The 17276-nt window shown below is 40.5% G+C and overlaps 1 protein-coding gene across 2 annotated transcripts in view; it reads left to right on the top strand.

The window, feature by feature from the left end:
* The window catches only part of VPS16 (VPS16 core subunit of CORVET and HOPS complexes), a 165995-nt gene that overhangs the window by 75610 nt on the left and 73109 nt on the right, over positions 1 to 17276 (top strand). For both annotated transcript variants that reach the window (XM_068244836.1, XM_068244837.1), the window contains 3 exons: positions 2345 to 2434; positions 2934 to 3028; positions 4925 to 5001. In XM_068244836.1, the coding sequence (XP_068100937.1) occupies positions 2345 to 2434; positions 2934 to 3028; positions 4925 to 5001 (262 nt within the window). The remainder of the gene's footprint in view (positions 1 to 2344; positions 2435 to 2933; positions 3029 to 4924; positions 5002 to 17276) is intronic.

Raw genomic sequence — 17276 nt, 5'->3', positions numbered from 1 at the left:
ATTGTGGCTGTGTACGCTGTGCCGGCCAAAAGACGATCAGGTGAGACCTCTCCTGCTGGAACGTTCTATTGCATTTCTGGGAGTCTCAGAGCGTCCCTTCTCTTTATATGTTTTCTAGTGGACCTTATTTGGGAGCAGCCGAGTGAACAACAGGTGGCCAGATCGCACCCCTTGGGGTTTTTCACTGCCCCATACTTCTTCTTTGCACTTGAAAGAGAATCACACTCCTGGTGCAGCAGGAGAGATATATTACTAGCTGATAATTTTTCAACTAAGAATGTATGGATGACAGACTGCTCATATATATCATGACCAGAAGTACACATATTTGAGATTAACAGAGGAGAATACTTTATAGAACGAAAACTATAACTCCCCAGAACCCCTAACCCACCCTGACCTGACACAGAACTAGACAAGTCCTTATACCCTAAACAAACCATTTGTATACAGAAAAACAGACCAACGTTGACAGCGTCATGGACTCCTGGGGTACAAAGCACAGAGTAACCAAAATGCGGCAAGCTTGCCACGAACTGTCGAGGCTGTCAGCCAGACATTATGCTCACTGTAGACTGGCAATGGCAGGGAACAAGGGGGGAAACAAACTCTAGTAACCGTCACCTCTATCCCAACCCTTTCACTCAGGCAAACCCTTAGAGTAGTACCAGCAAGAACCTATTCACCCCCTTATTCTCTACAGTGCTGACATTTGCAGTCATAATATTTACAGTGGACCTCAGCCCATCACAGGTAGGCTAGCTCCGTGCTCAAATTTAAGCCCAGTCACAAAACGCCCACAGTATAGGCCAATAGTAGGATAGGTAGAGCGGGGTATGGAATATAAGGGGTATAAAGTACAGATTTTGTTATAAAAATTAAGGCTGGTATCTAAATAAAATCATGATGAAATACACAGCATCGTAACATGGCAGTTCACGATAAGTATGGAGTTGTCAACAGGTGTTATTAAGCATTTAGAAACAAATATGCAGAAGCAAATAAGAAGCACACCTGCCTGAGTTATAAAGCATTCTTTGGTTCAGCTGCATGTAGGTAGTACTGATCTCTGTAGTAAGGAAAGTGTAGGCAACAAACACTACAACGTAGCTACAGAGCTAACCATTACTTGCGTCAAGCTGCAATCACTGCACAGAAAGAAGTACATCAACCCCTCCTGGAGTTCAACAAATGTTCCACAAACTGCATAACCGAGACCCTCCAAGGCGAGCATGTGAATCGCGGAGGAAGCAAAGAGGTATGCCCAGGTGTACTCACAGTTCAGGCAGCAACTTGCTCATGGTCTGGTGAGCTATCTAACCATTCGAACACAGAGTCAAGGGCAATGAAGAAATGAGCACAGCCTTCATCAATTGCCAGGAGTTTGGAGGAGTTTAGCATAGCATAAACAAGCCCCTGCTCGCGTAACTGCTTGCTAGCATTTACAAATTTTGTGCACTGCTTTTGCAAATCAGTGGAAAAGTCAAGATAGAATTACAGGCACATGATCTCATATGTAATATCAACTTTGACCCGGGCCACCCTCAACACTGCCTCAAGGTCTCTGTAGTTGAGGAATTTCAGGATGAAGGTCCTTAGTAGGGCTCCCAGCAGAGGAGCTTCTCAGCAATATCTTCCGGAGAGTTGCCCTTCATCTTTCTCTGGCAGGCCGACTACATATTTTGGACCTTGCAGTTTCTGTTTTCAAGGTCCTCTTGTCGCTTCTTTTTGTAAAGGCCATACCTGATGTGATCCTCTGTCTTCGAGACCCTGGCACGGAGTGTGTGCACAAAGGAGGGAGACATCGTGCCACACCTCCTCCAGCATGGTAGTGATGGTGGTGAGAGCCGGCTGACATGTGGAGATTCCCTTCTTAATTTGCTAAAGAGAAAGGGATCGGCGGAGCCTTGTCTTATGAGGACTCTGCACCACCTTCATTATTGAGCTGGAACTTGCTAAGCTTGGCAGCAGCTTCAGAGCCCTTTCTTGCCATAACAGAATCAGCGGAGTGAGCAGCGCAGGTCAAGGGATGCTAGGCAAGCTGGGGTGACGCAGTTACTTTGTGGGGATTTGCTGGTAATGTCAATTTATCTGATGGCTAAGTGGGAGCACCTCTCCAAGACGTCTTACGCCATGAACTTCCAGTTATGCTCCCTTCCCCATAATGCAGCAAGTAAATGTTTCTTAAAGGTAAGTAGATACTTTTTGTTGTTTTCTGTACTTTCCCTTATACAGATGAAAGACACAAATCCTCTTGTAATGTTAATACATTATTTATATAGTTTGAATAATTTTATCCAAGTGTTTATAATGTTTATCTAAATCTTTTACTATTTCATTTTAGGTGCATCAGACCACAAAGTAAACAACTTGCAGTTGTAGTATTGTGGGACAAAGTCCTTCTCATAGCTGGGAGAGCAAAAGATGGCATATTGTATCCTTCTGTTCAATCACTTGTTTCTGCTTTGTCTGAGATTTGGTTTTCTTTGATGCTCAAAGACTGCTTAGATTAGATGGGCTGATTCTGTGTGTGTGTGTGTGTGTGTGTGTGTGTGTGTGTGTGTGTGTGTGTGTGTGTGCCATGGCATGCTATTGCTGTACTGGCTGTACATCTTGGTAAACCTATTTCCATGAAGTAAATGCATGCAATAAATGAAAATATATATTTTTTGCTAAATTGGTTGGTAGGGCTTATCGGTGTTTGGCCAAGGTCACATGTAAACTCCCATGCCTTATATTGGGGGGGGGGGGGAGGGTGTTAACCATTTCCTGCAAAATGGAAGTTTATAAATGTCCTATTTGTGCGCAAATAGGATGTTTATATAAATGTCCATTCTGCCGAAGTACATGCACATTCATACCCTTCAACCCATTGCATGAAGTGGTTATTTTGAGTTTGAACTGATCCTGTTAAAACTTAACAACCAATACATATTTCCGTTGGATGAGGAAACCTTCATGGTTGCCGAGCTTGATGGTGTCAGGCTTATCTCTAACTTTACACATGAATTTCTCCATGAAATCCCAAGTATGTATCACATCTGTTTCTGAAAACAAAAACAGTGATGAATGTACAGTATGTGCATCTATTATCAAATCACACCTCAGTTGAATCTCTAGGCAAGTTACCAGAATTTGACCAAATCGCATAAATATCACATTATTATGGTTAAACGTAGTCTCTCCAGAATTTTCCTTTCCTTTTTTTTCTTGGTGCTGATAACTATTACTGTGAACTCCTAAGTAAATTAAAAAAGGCATCCTTGGCTAAATTTACAGCAGGGCATAGCGTCAAGTTCACCTGTCAATAATTTTGATCACAGACTGATAAATTGCACAAATCTTTAAACACAATGCCATTGGCCTTAATTCACTAACCTTAACTGCTGTCTTTAATAACTCTTCTGAGCTGTTTTACAGTTATCACCATGGTGATATAATTGTGAAAACTGTAAAACAGCTCAGAAGAGTTATTAAAGACAGGAGTTAAGCTTAGTGAATTGAGGCAAGCTATGGAGCCTTATTAAAAGAATGGAACTGTCCACATTAGGACTTGTATTTGCAATAGCTAAGTTTTAGAGTTGTAAAGGCTGACTTCATGTGTTGTGTGTTTGTGTTCTGCTAGCCAAAAAGAACAGATTTGCAGAATGTGCAGGAAGTGGGATAGTCTAGGTGAGGCAAGCATGGCTATTTTTGGGTGCACCAAGCATATAGGTAATCTTAAAAAAAAAAAAAAAAAGTGATATGTAAGTGCATCTATAGTTTACATATGTCTTGTTACATAAACAGTAAATACATCTGTCCTTAAGTTCACATATGTTGGCAAATTAGGCATACATGCAAGGGTGCAGAAACCTAAAAAAACAAAGCAGGTCTACATTAGGTTAGTCTTCACAGGTGTATCTAGACACAAAAAGACTAATCCTGATTTAAAGGATTACAATTACCGTATTTAATTTTCTAACAGTGTAAATTTGTAGAGAGAAGTGAACTAGAATTGGGAAGTGAGTGGAGTCAGGAAGGGGTACATATGTATGTAGTAGAGTGTGGAAAGATGCAGTGGTAACATTTGTAGTTTGTCTTAAATATTTAAGCCACTACAGTTTTTCAAGACAGGATAGTAAACCATTCCATATAATAAGGAACTAGTTAGCAGAGGATACTTGAAGGTGAAAGATGTAGTGGATGGCCAGGACTCAGTTTCCCATCTCTGCATATAATAAAAAGCCCTATTTTCCACTCTTTACATTTTAATGGTCTTCCTAATGCTTTGATAAAAAAAACATTTTTTACACATAGGTTTTACTGATTCTTATGTTTTGGGGGCACTGAGTTAAAAGTAGCATCCTTTTTTTTTTTTTCCCATCACATTTTTCGACAGATCACTGTATTCAACTTGGTCATTTGTTATTTTTCTTAAATAGTTTATTTTCTCTTCTTGTTTGGTACTCAGTGTCAATCATTCTTTTGATGAAAATGGTCAAAGTAGTGTTCTTTTTGCGATTATGTGTTGTGTTTTTTTTTTTTTTTTTTTTACCCTTTACTTTTCAATCAAAATTGCCATGCTCTTGTGAATGTAGCTTGTTGAAGTTGTTGCAGTTGTTACCGTTTTTATCATCTATATTGACACTATTTTCTGAAATAACAGCAGAGGTTTGTTTTGTTAAGAAAGTTTATTTTGCATATTTTAGAGTGAAACCTGGTGACCAGGACAACTTGTTTATTTTTTTTATTTTTGTTAATTCAACCCACCAAAAAAAAAGTTCAATTATTGAAGACTGTTTTCAAGTCATTGACTTTTGCAGCACTGTGTTGTATTTCCATTGTTTAGATTGAACATTGTTTCTGTTTGTTTTTGAAATGTAATATCATTAAAAGATAAAATTAGTGAATGTGGTGCTACTAATCTTATTTTCTGCTTTAGAGGCTACTGAAGAGATATTCAAAATTGCTTCAATGGCGCCAGGGGCACTTCTAATGGAGGCACAAAAGGAATATGAGGTATATTCTAGTCATTCTCATAAGCATTAACCACTTGAGGACCTAGGGCTTTACCCCCCTTAAGGACCGGCCACTTTTTTTCCATTCAGACCACTGCAGCTTTCACGGTTTATAGCTCGCTCATACAACCTACCACCTAAATGAATTTTGGCTCCTTTTCTTGTCACTAATAAAGCTTTCTTTTGGTGCTATTTGATGGCTCCTGCGATTTTTACTTTTTATTATATTCATCAAAAAAGACATGAATTTTGGCAAAAAAATGATTTTTTTTAACTTTCTGTGCTGACATTTTTCAAATAAAGTAAAATTTCTGTATACATGCAGCGCGAAAAATGTGGACAAACATGTTTTTGGTAAAAAAAAAAAACCCCATTCAGTGTATATTTATTGGTTTGGGTTAAAGTTATAGCGTTTACAAACTATGGTGCAAAAAGTGAATTTTCCCATTTTCAAGCATCTATGACTTTTCTGACCACCTGGCATGTTTCATGAGGGGCTAGAATTCCAGGATAGTATAAATACCCCCCAAATGACCCCATTTTGGAAAGAAGACATCCCAAAGTATTCACTGAGAGGCATAGTGAGTTCATAGAAGATATTAATTTTTGTCACAAGTAAGCGGAAAATGACACTTTGTGACAAAAAAAAAAAAAAGTTTCCATTTTCTTCTAACTTGCGACAAAAAAAAATGAAATCTGCCACGGACTCACCATGCCCCTCTCTGAATACCTTGAAGTGTCCATTTTCCAAAATGGGGTCATTTGGGGGTGTGTTTACTGTCCTGACATTTTGGGGGGTGCTAAATTGTAAGCACCCCTGTAAAGCCTAAAGGTGCTCATTGAACTTTGGACCCCTTAGTGCAGTTAGGCTGCAAAAAAGTGCCACACATGTGGTATTGCCGTACTCAGGAGAAGTAGTATACTACTCCTCACGGTTTAGGGCCCCTAAAATGCCAGGACAGTATAGGAACCCCACAAATGACCCCATTTTAGAAAGAAGACACCCCAAGGTATTCCGTTAGTAGTACGGTGAGTTCATAGAAGATTTTATTTTTTGTCACAAGTTAGCGGAAAATTACACTTTGTGAAAAAAAAAAAAACAATTTTCCGCTAACTTGTGACAAAAAATAAAATCTTCTATGAACTCACCGTACTACTAACAGAATACCTTGGGGTGTCTTCTTTCTAAAATGGAGTCATTTGTGGGGTTCCTATACTGTCCTGGCATTTTAGGGGCCCTAAACCGTGAGGAGTAGTCTTGAAACAAAAATGACCTGTGAAATCCTAAAGGTACTCATTGGACTTTGGGCCCCTTAGCGCAGTTAGGGTGCAAAAAAGTGCCACACATGTGGTATCGCCGTACTCGGGAGAAGTAGTACAATGTGTTTTGGGGTGTATTTTTACACATACCCATGCTGGGTGGGAGAAATAACTCTGTAAATGGACAATTGTGTGTAAAAAATCAAAAGATTGTAATTTACAGAGGTATTTCTCCCACTCAGCATGGGTATGTGTAAAAATACACCCCAAAACACATTATACTACTTCTCCCGAGTACGGCGATACCACATGATTGGCACTTTTTTGCAGCCTAACTGCGCTAAGGGGCCCAAAGTCCAATGAGTACCTTTAGGATTTCACAGGTCATTTTTGTTTCAAGACTACGCCTCACGGTTTAGGGCCCCTAAAATGCCAGGGCAGTATAGGAACCCCACTAATGACCCCATTTTATAAAGAAGACACCCCAAGGTATTCCTTTAGGAGTATGGTGAGTTCATAGAAGTTTTTATTTTTTTGTCACAAGTTAGCGGAAATTGATTTTAATTGTTTTTTTTCACAAAGTGTCATTTTCCGCTAACTTGTGACAAAAAATAAAATCTTCTATGAACTCGCCATACTCCTAACGGAATACCTTTGGGTGTCTTCTTTCTAGAATGGGGTCATTTGTGGGGTTCCTATACTGCCCTGGAATTTTAGGGGTCCTAAACCGTGAGGAGTAGTCTAGAAAACAAATAGCTCAAAATGACCTGTGAATAGGACGTTGGGCCCCTTAGCGCACCTCGCCTGCAAAAAAGTGTCACATGTGGTATCGCCGTACTCAGGAGAAGTAGTACAATGTGTTTTGGGGTGTATTTTTACACATACCCATGCTGGGTGGGAGAAATCTCTTTGTAAATGGACAATTGTGTGTAAAAAAAATAAAATAAATAAAATTGTCATTTACAGAGATATTCCGTTAGGAGTATGGTGAGTTCATAGAAGATTTTATTTTTTTTGTCACAAGTTAGCGGAAAATGACACTTTGTGAAAAAAAAACAATAAAAATCAATTTCCGCTAATTTGTGACAAAAAATAAAATCTTCTATGAACTCACCATACTCCTGACGGAATACCTTGGGGTATCTTCTTTTTAGAATGGGGTCATTTGTGGGGTTCCTATACTGCCCTGGCATTTTAGGGGCCCTAAACCGTGAGGAGTAGTCTTGAAACCAAATGTCGCAAAATGACCTGTGAAATCCTAAAGGTACTCATTGGACTTTGGGCCTCTCAGCGCAGTTAGGGTGCAAAAAAGTGCCACACGTGGTATCGCCGTACTCAGGAGAAGTAGTATAATGTGTTTTGGGGTATATTTTTACACATACCCATGCTGAGTGGGAGAAACTATCGGCTTTTAGGGCACGCTGGGAAATGGGACTTTTATCTCTGATATTTTAATGCGTCATATACCTTATATACTCACGTATAAGCCTAATTTTACATCACAAAAAAATGTGCTGAAAAGTTCCCCCCTTTGGCTTAGACGTACTTGCTGTGTCCAAGCCAGCGTACGGACTGACCTGTTTTCGTGTCCTGAGTGCAGAATGGATTTAAAGGAAGTGCAGCAGTAATATGCGGGCACCTGTACCGACACTGGTGCTGATCAGGCTTGTTGGGACAGCTGTACAGAGGTTAGAAGCGGATGCCAGCACTGCCTGTAATTACATGCTTGCCTACATGTCAGAACGGATGCCTGAAGGGGAGCAGATCTGATAGTTGAAGAGGCACAGGGGATTGGATGGCCGACAGAGAGTGCAGTATGGAGTCTGCATTAGTGACATCAGCCCCCTTCTAGCTGTGTCTCATTTCTGACACCCTCTAGTGGCGTCTTGACAAAGCATGAGACAGACAGGCTGAAGAGGGCTCCCCGGCACTGACAGGTGAGACTATTCTGCAAGTAGCTGGGCGGCCTCGGGGAGGCACCTACTACACTACTGCCCTATACAGGTGGGGGGAGGCTGCCTTAAAATGTGTCACTAGTAGCAATTTGAAGAGGGCAGCCTAATAATGGGGCATATCTGGCTACGGGAGGGGGCTTCCTAATCATGGGGCACATCTGGCTATTTATACTGTAGGTTGGGGGGGGGGCTATACTGGGATGGGGGTTATATATGCAAGTCAATGACTTTTTCCTGGTTTGAGAGGAAAAAGGATACTTCAGCTTATACGTGAGTATATATGGAACTTTTTTTTTTATGGCTTTGCTTTTTTTTCCCTCACAAACATTTGAGCTTATTAGCTAATCGTTGTCATTTTCCACTTGTTCTGATTTTCTCTCTAAAGCCAGAGAATCAGTTTAAAAGATTATTTGATGTTGGGTGGAGAGAAAATTCTCTTTTGATTTGATAATTGATTAAATTATATTATTGAAATGATTGTTCTACAGTATTAAACAGCTTGTGCCATGCATGGCTTCCTTTAGTCATAAGGTCAATTGCATTGAAAGCAAACCTTTTTAACTTTTTCTCTGTGTGCACATTTTGATCAGTTGTCCACAGGGAAGCTTAAAAAAACAGACAGAATGTTTTCATTCACATTTCTAAGGCCCGGTTCACACTATCAGTAAAAAACGGTCCGTTCGGTGGAGCGGATGCAAACGGATCCAATGTTAACCTATGGATTCACATTGGTCTTTTGAACGGACCGCAAATTGGTTCTGCACCAATTTTTCTGGACCGCTGAGCCCTGCGGAGCGGAAACGAAAGCTGAAACACTGCATTGGGGGCAATGAGAAAACGGATAGAAAGTACCATTCTTGTCAGGAAAATCCACTTTGGTGATAGGGGTCTGAGGGGGATATGGGAAAATGGAACAGAAGCAGCTGAATGGAACAGAGTGAAAACGGATCCGATCGACTGGTAATCCGATCCATTTTCACGGATCCGTTTTGCCACTAATTGCCAGTGTGAACTGGGCCTTAGATGTGACAAATTTGTGTTTGTAGTTTCTTTGGATGAACAAGTCTGATTTTTCAGTCTAACGGTTAAAGGGACTCCGAGCAGTGCAGAAATTATGGAAAGATGCATATCATTTTAAAGCTCTCTTTCTCCTCTTTCCAATGATATATAAACCGCCGCCCTACGCCTTTTAGTTTTCGCTATTTTTCTGATTGAAATTGCCGCGGCCGCGAATTCAATCGCGAAAATAGAGAAAAATAAAAGGTGTAGGGCGACGATTTAGGTGTCGCCAGAAAGAGGAGAAAGAGAGCTTTAAAATGATACCCATCTTTCCATAGTTACATTGTATTACACAGGGTGACTTTTTCCTAAAGTCAGCAGCTCCATTCTGCTGAATGGAGCTGCTGACACTGGGGAAAGTGTCGTCCTGTGTAATACAAGTAACTATGGAAAGATGGAAATTGTCGCCCTATGCCTTTTAGTTTTCTCTATTTTCGCGATTGAAATCACGGCCGTGGCAATTTTCAATCGCAAAAATAGCGAAAACTAAAAGGCGTAGGGTGGCGGTTTATATATCATTGGAAAGAGGAGAAAGAGCGCTTTAAAATGATATGCATCTTTCCATAGTTTCTGCACTGCTCGGAGTCCCTTTAATGAGTAAATTGTCTTAAAAAATTAAATATGAGGAAGTATCATAAATTATCAGACTGCGCTAGGAAATACTTTATTCTTTATAAAATATATAAATAAAGAAACCTCCTAATAGGTAGCAATTGTTAGCAATAATGCTTAAAAATGCAATATATGTGGAATTACAATATTTCCTGGCTGGAAAAAACAACAATAATAAAAAATGGAAAATTTAAAAATAAAAAATTGAAAAATTATTTGTAACTGGAAGTCCAAGAATTAGTGACCTCCAAGGAATAGATGCATACTGGTCTGGTTTATATAATACTGGACCTAATATGGCTGTATAACAGTTGTATAGAAATCTTCATACAAGTTATGGATTAATCAGTGAATGACACAGGATTAGAGTCCTCCTAAAAATAAGATCACGCTGGCCTTTAATTCCTGATCTTAGAACTTCTGTATGGCTGTATGGCAGCTGAATGTCAATCCTTATAGATATAAAGTATTATTGACTGTCCCAAAACTAGGAGTCCCGTATCCTGCTGGACATTCTCCTATATTCAAGTTTAGTATTGCAGTGGTCAAAGGTCCCAGGGTTAATACGTTAGGTATTCAAAACTTCTGTACATAGGATCCAAATTAGTTTTTTAAAAGCGAGCTTACATACCTTGGCCAGGAATTGAACCTGGGCTGGGAATTGAACTCAGCTCTCAGTGTGTAGTAGGTATCAGACTTGCCCCCTAGACCACCAACCACACTACATGCTAAAGCCAGCCTAGCATGTACCATTATGATCAATCCAATAAAAAAAATTAGTGTGCTTAAGGATTTGTACTTTTTCAAAAGCCAGCTGAGAGAGAGAGAGAGAGAGAGAGAATTTTTCTCTTGGATTGATCATAATGGTACATGCTAGCCTGATTTCAGCATGTAGTGTGGTTAGTGGTATAGGGGGTAAGTCAGATACCTACTACACACTGAGACCTGGGTTCAAAACCTAGCCCAGCCGGAGGAGGAGGAGGAGCTGCCGGAATTGACCTAATTCCGCGGAATCCAGCGAGCATCCCTAGTTGCCATTTATTACAGGACGGCGCCTCATCAACCTGTGGAGCTGTCCAGACTTGCCCGACGTTACGCCATCTATATACGTCTAGACTCTCACACTCAGCCACCGGCCGGGGCAAGTGGGAATGAGCGGCTCCACTACAGATCCACCTTCTAACAAGGTCTGAAGGACTGTGAGTATACACACTCGGGCATCCCTGCTACTTATCCAGTACATGCTGTCAATACTGTGTGATGACATCTAACCAGCAGCAAAGTGTTACATATTACTATACCCTCTAATATACCACTGTATGAATTGACGTATTATGAGACTATAATACAAGGAATTAGATCCTATGTACAGAAGTTTTGAATACCTAAGGCATTAACCCTGGGACCTTTGACCACTGCAATACTAAACTTGAATATAGGAGAATGTCCAGCAGGATACGGGACTCCTAGTTTTGGGACAGTCAATAATGCTGTGCAACAACTTTATATCTATGAGGATTGACATTCAGCTGACATACAGCCATACAGGAGTTCTAAGATCAGGAATTAAAGGCCAGTGTGATGTTATTTTTAGGAGGACTCTAATCCTGGGTCATTCACTGATTAATCCATAACTTCTATGAAGATTTCTATACAACTGTTATACAGCCATATTAAGTCCAGTATTATATATACCAGACCAGTATGCATCTATTCCTTGGAGGTCACTAATTCTTGGACTCGCAGTTACAAATACATTTTAAATTTTTTTATTTTTTTTATTTTCCATTTTTTATTATTATTATTTTTTCCAGCCAGGAATTATTGTAATTCCACATATATTGCATTTTTAAGCATTATTGCTATCAATTGCTACTTGTTAGGAGTTTTTTTTAATATAATATATTTTATAAAGAATAAAGTAAAGTATTTCCTAGCGCAGTCTGATAATTTATATTTGTTTGTTTTCTGGGGTTGGGAAACCCATTACTTCAGACTTAAATGCTTAATATTGATATTGGGCGCAACACCATAAATAACCAATACCTCTACTTAAATATGAGGAAGGTTTACCAAACAAGGTTCACTGAAGTGTACCTGAGGTGGATTGGGAAAAATATATATATTTACCTAGTAAGAGAGAAGACTTTGGATCCTGCAGAGGCTTCCTCGTGGCCCCCCGGAATATATTTGGCGCGAGCTTGCCAGATATGTTGTCGCTCCCTGTGTATGGGCATAGCTCTACTGCGCCTGCTCGAGTATTGGCACGTCTGTGCAGTGAGCCAGAGCGGCTCTTCCCCAAGCCGCTTCCTTCTACTGTGCAGGCTCGTCGTACTCGCGCAAGCACTGGACGGCCACACTTGTGCACAAAGAAGAGTGTGGCCACAAATTTAGCTAAGTATCTCTCTCTTGTGTTCCAGGCTGCTTTAGGTTCTGTTTATGCCACGTTGTTCTGCTGTGCATAAGCTTTTACAAACCCCTTGTAAAGTAGCACGCTGTGTTTTTGTATTGTTTTAAAATGTTACTCTCCTAAGCTAATACCTTTTATACTGGGATGCAGGGAATGTGCAGGTTAAGCTTAACCTCTTGAGGACCATGGTGTTAAACCCCCCAAGTGACCAGGCTATTTTTTGTATAATTGGCCACTGCAGCTTTAAGGCCAAGCTGCCAAGCCGTACAACTCTGCACACAAGTGATTCCCCCCCCCCCCTCTCTTTTCTCCCCACCAGCAGAGCTCTCTGTTGGTGGGGTCTGATCGTCCCCCCTGTGTTTATTTATTTTTATTTGTTTAATAAATATTTATTTGTGTCTTTTTTTTAAATATTTTTTTTACTATTTTTTTTTAACTAAATCCCCTCCCTCCCCCCAGCCGGCCAATCACGGCGATCGGCTGTCATAGGCTTCTGCCTATGTCACACGCGATCGGCCGTGTCACACGCCTTTACGCCAATTGGCGTTAGGCGGTCCTGGGGCTGCCGCCGCGGCCACGCCCATTGGCATGACGCGGTCGGCAAAAGGTTAAAGAGACTCTTGTAACAAAAATGTCATCCTTTTTCTACTATCCTACAAGTTCCTAAACCTATTCTAATGTGTTCTGGCTTACTGCAGCACTTTCTACTATCACCATCTCTGTAATAAATTAACTCATCTCTCCCCTGTCGCCCTGTGTCTGGTAGGCTGCCAACTCTTCAGTGTTGATCTGTTATGCACGCCCCCCCCTCCAGGCCCCCTCTATGCACACTCCCGTGTGTGTTATTTAGATTAGGCAGCCTCTCTGCTCTCTTGTCAGTGAGAGAAGAGAGCTGCCTGCCTTTTACAGGCTGGATAAATCGTCCGCTGAGCTGGTTGGGCTGCAGGAAGAAACAATCAGCCTGTCACTCTTCAGTGGATGAGAGCTGCAGGGGGAGGAAGGTAAACACACAAATGATCTCTTGAGATTCAAAAGGAAGGCTGTATACAGCCTGCTTGTGTATGGATGTATTTTCTATGTGTGGACATACTGTACATCAACCTACTTCCGGTTTTGGTGGCTATTTTGTTTGTTTAAAAACAAACTTTTTAAAACTGTTTTTGACTACTTTAACCACTTTACCCCCGCGCGTACGTATTTCTCCGCCCCTTTTTCCATCCTTTAAAAACCAGGGACGGAGAAACACGTACTTTCCGCGTTCCCGACGCTGTCCGCGCTCCCGCTCGTAAACACGCCGCCCGCCGCTAGTAAAACCGCCGCCGCCCGCTCGCCCGGAGATCAATGAACGGGAAAATCCATTCCCGATCGTTGATCTAAGCCCCGCAATGATCAGCTGCTCTCCTATGGGCAGCGCGATCATTGTGAGAAGAAACTCACGTGTCCAGCCTCCTTATTCTTCCTCCAAGCTTCCGGAAGGAGGCTTGGAGGTCGCAATAAAGCAAAAAGTTACTGTGGCCATCTTGTGGCCAAATAGTAAACTACACCCTACACATTTTTCACATACAAATAAATGACTTTTACACAAAAAATTAACTCATTACCTCCCACACTCCCCATTTTTTTTTTTTTGTAATTAAAAAAAAATTCAAAAATTTACAATTAAAAAAAATACATAATTAGTTACCTTAGGGACTGAACTTTTTAAATATTTAAGTCAGGAGGGTACAACACTGTTACTTTATAAACTATGGGCTTGTAATTAGGGATGGACGCAAAACTGAAAAAAATGCACCTTTATTTCCAAATGAAATATTGGCGCCAAACATTGTGATAGGGACATAATTTAAACGGTTTTATAACCGGGACAAAAGGGCACATAAATTTCATGGGTTTTAATTACAGTAGCATGCATTATTTAAAAACTATAATGGCCGAAAACTGAAAAAAAAAATTTTTTTTCCCCACATTTTTCCTATTTTCCCATTAAAACACATTTAGAAAAAAATAATTCTTGGCATAATGTCCCACCTAAAGAAAGCCTAATTGGTGGCGGAAAAAACAAGATATAGTTCATTTCATTGCGATAAGTAATGATAAAGTTATAGACGAATGAATGGAAGGAGCGCTGAAAGGTGAAAATTGCTCTGGTGGTCAGGGGGTAAAACCCCTCAGTGGTGAAGTGGTTAAATGCGGCGGAGAGAGGCGAAATTGTGACAAAGGGGAATAGGAGATGTCCCCTAATGCACTGGTATGTTTACTTTTGTGCGATTTTAACAATACAGGTTCTCTTTAAGTATTTGTGTAGAAGTACATGGAAGTATTTTAAAGCCTAGAGTTTTAAAATGTTTGGATTTGCAAAATACTACCTTTTAAAAAGAATACCTGTGCAATCCAAGTGAAACTGACAAGGTATTTCATCAGTAATGTTTGAAAATGTTCAGTTTAGGATGCTTTTCCTTGCTTTTTCTATAATAAGATGAAATAAAATATTGTCGGGTTTTCCAGAAGTTTGGCTGATTCTCAGCAAAATGCATTGATCTTACAGTTCCCGAGCACTTTCCAATGTGTGTTTGTTTTTCATATTCATGGATTCATAAATAATAGTATCTGTGCAAGGATAGCAAACCATCTGTCTACCAATCTATCAAGAAGAATTTAATTTACCTGGTTCCTATTCTGCAATCTCAATCCAGAATTCCTGTGCCAGGAAGTGCCGCATTGCAACTGTATATGGCAGCTGCATGAGGGCACTGGGTTACAGTGTGTGGCTTCTGGTGGTGAAAAAGCTGTGAATATAAGTCTCAATGTCAGGACAGGAGCTGCACAGAGAATAGATTTAGTAAGGGATTAGGAGAGTATAACATTTATACACTTAGAGGAACTGTAGTGAAAATAACAGAATAAATACAATTGCTTATTGTTTACAATACTCATTTATAGATTATTTAGTCATTGTTTGCCCATTGTAAAATCTTTTCTCACACCACAATATTAGCCATAAATACCCTCCTGATGATCTATTCGAGGAAAGGTAAAGATTTCTCGTGGTAAAGTGGGTATCAGCTACGGATTGGAATGAAGTTCAATCCTTGGTTACAGTTTCTCTTTGAAGAGTAACTGTAACCAAGGATTGTTTATAGGGTTGAGGTGACTAAACCTCTTCAGTCTGTGTTGCAGTGCACCCTATGGCGTCTTATAGAGTTTAATGTGGGTACATACCCATCTATACAGTACACTTTCGCATAACACCGCACTTCTATATACAACCAGTCTAAGTTATTTTAAATGAAACAGTATGGTCTCACGTATATGTGCAAAGCATATCAAACATTTTTATTGAAATAGGTTAATAGTATTTAAAACCTGGGATATGGGATATGGGATAAAGGGAAGGAATAAGATCCATAAAAACAAAAAGACACACTGCGGGGCTATTAATAACACTTTGCTGGCCAGCTTAAAGTTACTGCATACCATACATACGCGCATTCACCACAATCAACACAACCTGAATAGCAGTCTATATATGGACAGTGGTACCACTTTGATATTTCCTTGATCTGCACTAAGTCAAGATGGCCATGATTCCAAAATTCAACTTTAGCTCAAAATAGCATTTAAGCGCCAGCAAGGTACTTATAGTATAGTCTCTATAGGTTGCAGAAAGCAAGCGGTTTAATGGCGTTAGGCAGTCATTAGTATGTGCTTTATAATATAACAGCAAAAACTTCGAGGCGGTCCTTCAATCGTGAGTAACCTTAAATAGCCTTTAGGCGCTGATAGAATACCTATACTGTGTAAGCAGCGGAAAGCAGGCGGTTAGGTAGCGTTAGGCAGACAGTTGTTTAGACTTCAGCTTTAAAGCAACAAAACAGCGAGGCAGTCCTCCAGTTATAAGCAAACATAGACACTTCATGCAATAAACAGTCAAGTAGCCCTTATAGAATGTGCAGTCAGCTGAATACGCTGATATCTCACCACTCCTGGTCACTGCTGTGATTTCCGGTCGGCCTCTTGAGTAGTATTGCGCCTGCCGCTTCAGATACGGTCAGCGACGGTGTGCGGACCCTGGGGCAGCTGGCGTCCCAGCTTGCTCGCTCACTGGGTCTCCGCATACACCTTTCTCCTCCTTTGGCGTCTTCCGTATCTCAGTATAGTGAGTGAGTGCGCATTGGCATGCTGGTCTGGCCAGACGTGTTTAAGCCCCGCCCACCGACGCATTTCACGCCTCTTTGGGCGTTTCCTCAGGGTGTGTCGTCACTCCTCTCTACGCTCGTATTTAGCTAGGCAGTTTCTCCTCCCATCTCTCCTCTGATAGGACCAGCTTTCAAGTCTGTCCAGGACATTGGTGAAGTGACTAGTAAAGTTGTCACTAGGGGGCAATGGCACGGAGCAAGGCTTTATACATATGGACGCTTTAAGAAGCGTTCATTTTTCTTCTAAGTGTGGATATTTCTTCTGCTTTTTAAGAGCTCTTTACATTTGTTCCTCTCCTTCTCTCGCAACAGTAAGGTTTAATACTGACATCTTTAATGCATTTGGGGACTTGTAATGGATTTATTCAATTTCCTTTTTAAACTTTTTGGCTCTACTCACATAAGACAATCATATTGCACACCCACACGATACTTACAGAGGGGTTTTTTTTGGGAGTCAGTTGTTTAGTTATTTTTAATTTTTGGAAGAGGGATTCTTATATAATATTCATTTGTATGCTTCCAAACGTAAATATGCTTTCAAGTCCAATTCTCTATTGAGGCCACGTGGATACAGCGTATCGAGCTTATATATCCACATGGCCTCTTTGCAATAGAGCAGGTCATCATAATCTCCCCTTCTAGTAGAGACTTCCAACTTATAAAAAAAAGTGGGTATCAGCTACGGATTGGAATGAAGTTCAATCCTTGGTTACAGTTTCTCTTTGAAGAGTAACTGTAACCAAGGATTGAACTACGCGTACATTTGAAAAGGGCGACTGGA

Source organism: Hyperolius riggenbachi, chromosome 7 (genome assembly GCF_040937935.1).
Source record: "Hyperolius riggenbachi isolate aHypRig1 chromosome 7, aHypRig1.pri, whole genome shotgun sequence".
Lineage (NCBI taxonomy): Eukaryota > Metazoa > Chordata > Amphibia > Anura > Hyperoliidae > Hyperolius > Hyperolius riggenbachi.
This window is presented reverse-complemented; position numbering and strand designations above follow the sequence as displayed.